We start from the raw sequence: 6,843 nt of genomic DNA, 5'->3' as shown, positions 1-6,843 counted from the left end.
TGTTTATGATACACTCCCTGAATAATAATTTCTAGAATAATTTCTCAAAATAATCTTGTCATTTTCTAATTGAAATGATACTTGCAAATAGGAAAGCCATCAATATTGTGCAAACTGATACTCTGCCAGCACTGCTGATCACTTCTTTCTTACGTATGTAAAAGTTCAAAGTTGCTGACTCTATCTAAGTTGAGCCCCAAACTCTTATCATGTTGTTCAAAATCACCACTCTTCCAGGGGGAATATAAAATGTCCCTCATTTCGTGTCACAACGGAGCACAGCTGTTTACCACCACATCACAAACAGGGAGTTTCTTCTCATTGCATCTGGGTCTTCATTTTAAATAAATGACAATGCATTTCCATTACTTTTATTTATTTGAACACTATGATTTAAGAGCCTAAATGTAAGTTTTTCCCTTTATTTCTGCAAGTAGCACTGCAATCATAACTTACAAAAAAGTTTAAAATACAAAATGTACATGAAATTACAATACAAGGCTCTGTAAACATCTAGAACTTAATCTTTATTGTCCCACATTTTTAAATATAAAACTTCAATTTGAAAGATTTCCAAACCTCAAGGAATGACATCCATTATGAATATCAAAAATAGAGTTTCAAAGCTCTGTATCAGAACAAAACTATTACGTTCTTTTCATTCTTTGGTTTAAAAAGGGTGGCAGTTCCCCTGATAACAGATAAGTTTTACTACAGAAATTCAGATTGCTAGTTCATAGCAATTTCAGAACTCACCCTGCTCCCCCCGGATTAATATGCTACCCCTTAATTTTTTTTTAACATTGACCTTTGACCCTCTTTATAGAAAAGCTACTTCATCATTAAGGCTTTCCTTCAGGATGATCTAAATTATTTAAAATTTTTGGAAAACTACTCAGGGAGAATAGAGGACTTAAGGGCAAGGAAGTGGATGCCAACAAAATATCAACAGTTACCGGGTTCTGCTGTTTAATTAAATTTGCATAGTCAAATAGAGATCGTGTGCTTTTTATATAACTAAAATTATACAAGATTAACAGTCTTTACCTAGGTTATCACACAAGCTAAAATAAAATTAAGACCCTTGTACTGAAGCTTTTACAAGGCAAATACAAAACTGCTTTAGTATCCAAAGCTATTTTTTTAAATTTCATTTTTAAATAGGAAAGCATCTCTATGTCTACAGGCATCAAGGTATTTAAAGGCATCAGAAAATTTAGTGCATAGCAACTCCGGATTGTTTGGGCTCCTGTATTTTAGGTACAGTGTGAATTCCAGCTACTTGGAGAACTTGCAAGGAGAGTCTGTACCAGCAGGATAAAGGAGCATAAATCCCATCTAGCATGAAAAGCTTTTAAGTCAGAATTCTCCTACAAACAATGGTTAATGCGAAAGACCCAACACATGAATGAAAACTCGAACATGTCTTGCCACCAGCACACACTCTGAAGACAGATTACACAGTTTACAGTGTTGTGTGGTTTCTTTTGTTATTAAGGTGTTAAAAACACAAGTAGACGTATTTCTGAGCATATGAGTCCTTTGTAGGATCTTTAACGTGAGGACAAAGTAAAGCACCACTGCTGAGGACAATTACAATATCACACTTTTCACATTCCAGCCCTGCCAATTTTTTTCTGCAAATTTCAAGATTTGCACCACTGAACAGTACATTCACAAAATGGATGCTTAAGATTCCCAGCAGGTACATAGTGGCCTTGCACTAAGTTGTTTGAAATAATTATGAAACATCAAGATAGTAGCCTCAGGCTGCACTCTTAAAAGGAAGTTACGTGATAGAACTATAATTTCATCTGCTCAGCGTATGTCCTTTTTAAAAGTTCATGATTCAGCTATTACAGAGATGTGATTACAGCAATTGTAATGGTATTGCTTGGGCACTGACTTCAATTCAGGTGTAATGTTTTGCCTGCAAAAGGCTCAACGGAAAGTTTTCCCCATGACTGTTTGCCAAAATGCAACATCAGTAGAACCCGTGTTTACTCCTCCAGGCATTATAACTCAGCACTGCTTTTTCCTGTCAGACCACTCTAAATCTACAGAGAGGGGCATGTGCTCCCCATGTGTTCAACTGCTAAACTGTCCACAGTTGTCTGAACTGGATCCGATGCAGATATACTTTTTAATTTTCTAGTTCTTTGAGTTAATTCACTCAATTTTTGTTAGAGCATCATGGCTCACCCCAATGAGGAACTAAACTGACCATCGCGGATGTTCTGATGTTCCATATTATTTCCAGTCGTCCTTTGCTGTGACTGTTGTACCCTGTGTGTTCCATGGAGGAAAGCTCTGTAAATGAGTGCCTTTGGAGGCAGGGAAATGCGTGTGTTACAGGAAGTTTCAGATCCTCTCCAAGGTGTCTGATTGTAAAGGCCTGAGATTTTGAAATAACTATGTAAACAGACTGTTTCTAATTTATCAGATCATGTGGGTAAGGGAGATGCATCCTCAGAGCACAGCACAGAGTTCACTGCTGCCTTGGTGGATCTTGTGGATTTCTTTGGTAGCTTCTGCTTCACACCTTTACAATTCAACATGGACACTTTACACTACCGAACCACTAATTCACAGTTAATTATTTTTGAGCAAACTGACATATATAAATAGCCTAAATTTAAGGAACTGTAATTGTCATCTCCGTAGGACTTCCAAGTGGCATGATCAGGTACACAGCATATAAAATGTACAGATGTGATCAAATGATTTATTGCATCAAAAACTTCAATGCCACTAAACTGGTGATTTCAAAACCATATTCTGCAGGGAACATTTAGATCCTCAGCAAATATAAAATATTCTTCTGTTATCTAACATGGCTTTGATGTTGCTGTTCTTTAATCTAAAATCCTACTGCTCAAATTTGATTAAAAATGTAACTTTATAAGAAAAATGCTATTTCAAGAAGGAGCCTGTGCTAATAAAGATCAGGAAGATTATCCACAAAGTTATAAAAGTTAAATTTTGGAATGTAATTTCTATCCCAACACTTTCATGATGGAATGGTCTTTTTGCAGCCTATCAAGTAACATTTTCAGTTTATAAACAAGTGCAGATCTACATTTGGCTTTGCTTCCTATGAATCTAAGAAAGAAAACACTACAATATTCATATACACAATGGCTCTTCCATGGCACTGGCTTCAGATGACAGGTATGATTTGCCACTGGAAGATCTTACTAAAAAAAAAAATGGACAATAGAAGCTTTAAAGGCTTTCCAAAATGACCAAAAGGTGTTACAAATCATCAGTTACAAACTCTACTATCTCTAAGGGAAAGCAGCACACTGCAGATGTGCATTAAATCTTTTTCCACATTCAGTACTGTGAATATTATGAGCAAACTAACATCTCCACACATCTGAAGCACTTAGAATATAAAAGTATTCTATTTAAATGCAAAAAGCAAAGCTTGTTTGTAACTTTAAAACAGTTAAAATATCTGGTGTAGATTCTGTGTGTCCATTTTAAGAAGTCTCTTTACAGCATCTGAGGAACTACAGGTAAAATGCTCTGTCTCTACATCAAAAATGTAACCCACTAAAAGGGTTTTGCAAGGATCCACTGTTCCAGTTCAGAAAGGCCACAGAGTTGGAAGCACAGTAAGTCTAAAGAGGAAGAGGATGAAGAAATATTCAGAGAAACGGTGATGTTTTCAAGGATGTTTAGTCGTTAGCTTATCCATTACTGGATTCCATCAGATATTCTTGTCTCCAGAGATCCAGGACATGTACGTGCAGGCTGGCTGGCCACTGCTGTTCCATGTGACACTGAGATCTGTGACATATCTCTTCCTATGATCTCATTCACTATAAAAAAAAAAGAAGAAATATAAAAAAGTGACTGTTTTTATGCTTTCCAAAAGGCAGAAATCATCAGTATATCCCTTTTAAAAAGAAATATTGCACTGCTAAGCCTTGATGCTGTTAAGTAACAGATGAATGAGGAGCCTGGTTTCAGGAACAGGGGGGAGAAAAGGTTCTAGTTTCTCTTATTATTACACATGTACTTGCCATAATCCATGCTGGAGAATCCCTAATACCCTTGAAGAAAATAGGCTCATGAGTACTCATGATAAGCAGGTAACTGAAAGGCACAGCACAGGGCAGGTCAGTGCAGGTTTCCCCACAGAACTCCTGGTCAAGAGTGTTACAGGCACAACAAATAACTCTAAATAAACTCCTGGCTCTTTCAAGCAACTTACAGAACTTCCTCAGACGTGGATTTGCGTTAACAGAATATTCTTTTTAAATACTATATACCTGTTTGATGGGTCAGTTTTCTGAATCCTTGCATTTCTGAAGCTGCAGTAACTACATCTTCTTTTGTTATCAATTTTTCTGTAATAATTAAAATAGACTAATATGCAGGTCAGTCAGTTGGTGTGTCTGTGTGTGCATATGTGCCAAATTCAGCAAAGTGTAATCACCTAGTACTATTTAAAAGTAAAGGACGTCTCTGTGAATATGACAAACTAGCTCCTAAGTCATCAACAAATGAAAATGTTGGAGTCTTACTCTGAAGCTTAGATAACTGCTGCAAGACACTTGAGTTTGGAAGATAACAAAAATAATTATTTTAATGGATAAGTAAGTATAAAAGCCGTGATATATCACATTAAATAGTAATGACAAATTTTGAACAAATATTAGATTATAACCAAAATCTGAATAATTATTTAATTGGTAGAGGCAGTCAATCCTATTGTTTTCCAGGACTGAGTGGCAATAGGCTACAGTAACTCTTACTCAACAAGATTTTGAATTATGAATGCTGAATTATGCCTTTATTACTGGCATGAGTTTGCTTCTGTAAACAGGTATTTAATGGGACCCTTTTGTTAAGTAAGGGCCATTCTTAATAAAAAAAAAAAGAATGTTTTGCTCTGGTATAAAGGTGCTTCAGTATATTTGGAACAAGTGTATTTGGAACCCAGGCTTTTGTTATTTTGTTCTCCTTTGGGTAATTGTACAGAACAGTGTTGGTGTACTCTACACCCTTCGCCGTGCTTCCTTAATCTTCTGTAGCAGGATTTAGCTTCCTACTGACCATTCCTGTCTGGTAGAAGCATAATAAAATCAATGTACGTGTAGTGTAAATTGCTCCTGCTGCTTACAGTGTTCTCCAGCCTCAGCACTGCCTTTGGCAGCAGCAGGAGTATAAGTGGGTCCAAAAGAAAATGCAGTAATACTGTGAATACACAAGTTACACAAATCTGTGTAACTTAAATAAAATTCAACTCTGAAAAAAGGTTTTGTCATATTCTTTTAATTTACTTGGGAGAGCTTTAAAACCACCTCATGTCACAGAACCCATATGTAACCACGGAGGGAGCATTTGTTATCTAAGTGTCGATCACTGGCAATGGTTTTCTCCCGCATGAATGCAAGGACAGCTTGTTAAACACACGTTATTGCAGCTCCAAAGAAAGTTCAAACAGTTCAGGCCAGCTGTGTAAAAGCCAATTCCCTCAAGCATTACAAGATTTGCAATTTATTTGGTTTCAAAAAAACCTTTCATTCAATGAACTTAACTGGCATTATGACACTGAAAATTGTGATTGCAGGTAGGGCACTTTTCCAAGTATTTTTATTAGGTCAACACAATGCCATAAGTAAACATCTGCTAAAAAACAAGGCTTTTTGTTTTTTAAACAAAATCTAGATGTTGAGTTCGAAGAACTATGATCCATCAGATTCCGTCATTAGCTTGCTCTAAATGCAGGACTTCCAGCAGCTCCTGTCCACTGAATGCTACTGAGCAGTTGGTCTGTGCAAATTGAGTATCGCAGCTGTTCAGTACTGCTAAAATTTGATGACTGGTACAATAAAAACATTAAAAATAACTTTTTGAAGTTCAGTATTTTGAAATTATTAGACAGATACTTCCTGTAAGTTTTGATGGATGATGTGTACCTGTACTGGCACTATCAGCACCACCTGGTCTATACTGCTGCAATGTTTTGTGGTTCCCACAGGCAAAGGTGTTTAACTGAACAGCACGTAGCCACATGGCATTACAATTTCCTTAAAACACATATTACACTGAATACAGTAGCTGGTCATATGGGGTTTGATTTGCCAAACTTCTGCATAAGTCATTATGTATTAATGAGTATTGAAGTTCCTGGTTAGTTTGTGTTGTTTTGTTCTAAATAATCATTGATTTGTTTTTTAAGAAGCTGTCTTGTAGCACAGTGCTTTTTCTGGCAATGCTTTTACCATGTGGGGAATACAGATTTATCTGGTTTACATGGATTTACATTAGAAGCATCTACCATTTCTTAGGGAAATGCAGGATCTTGTCTTCATCCCAGCAGAGAATTCTAATGAAGAAGTCTTACTTCCAGTGGCATTGTCAGGATTGCTAATTTATAATCCCAATGAGTATTCAAGTGCACTTTTTAAAAAAATTAGTATCTAACTCAGTGTTCTATCAGAGCACCATGTAGACCTCAAGAAAAGGCCAGAATGCTTTTACTGCTGTGTCTGGCCAAGGTGTTTTCTCCCAGACCACTGTCCCAACTAACACATCTTCCTATTTTATACTTTCCAGGAGTGTCCAGTTCAGCCATCGGCAACTCTGTGAGCAACAAATGGATTGGGGAGCTTGCAGACTCCAGAAGACTGTACATTGACTAGATGAGATAGAAGTGATGGCATAAAGTAGTTTAAAATGCAAATCATGAAGTCAGTAAGAAGAGATAAAATCCTGCACAGAAATGTACAAGGCTGAAGGTGAAACCATACAGTATTTTCCTTTTTGTATTAATTTGTGATGGAGAAAATTGTATTAAAGACTAAAACAGAAATCCAAAGGTTAGTA

General features: G+C 36.5%; 1 protein-coding gene across 4 annotated transcripts in view; it reads right to left on the bottom strand.

Annotated features, from left to right (window-relative positions):
• Positions 1-506: 506 nt before the first annotated feature.
• NFATC3 (nuclear factor of activated T cells 3) overlaps positions 507-6,843 on the bottom strand; it is a 66,237-nt gene continuing 59,900 nt past the window's right edge. For 3 of the 4 annotated variants that reach the window (XM_027897923.1, XM_027897926.1, XM_027897924.1), the window contains one exon: positions 507-3,827. In XM_027897923.1, coding sequence (XP_027753724.1) covers positions 3,703-3,827 — 125 coding nt within the window. In that variant the 3' untranslated portion in view covers positions 507-3,702. The remainder of the gene's footprint in view (positions 3,828-6,843) is intronic. The other variant, XM_027897925.1, reaches the window with a different exon arrangement.

The sequence above is a fragment of the Empidonax traillii genome, unplaced genomic scaffold (assembly GCF_003031625.1).
Source record: "Empidonax traillii isolate 1590-97213 ecotype Southwest subspecies unplaced genomic scaffold, ASM303162v1 scaffold569:size410440, whole genome shotgun sequence".
NCBI classification, from domain to species: Eukaryota; Metazoa; Chordata; class Aves; order Passeriformes; family Tyrannidae; genus Empidonax; species Empidonax traillii.
The sequence above is the reverse complement of the archived record's forward strand: the minus strand, read 5'-3'. Positions and strand labels throughout refer to the sequence as shown.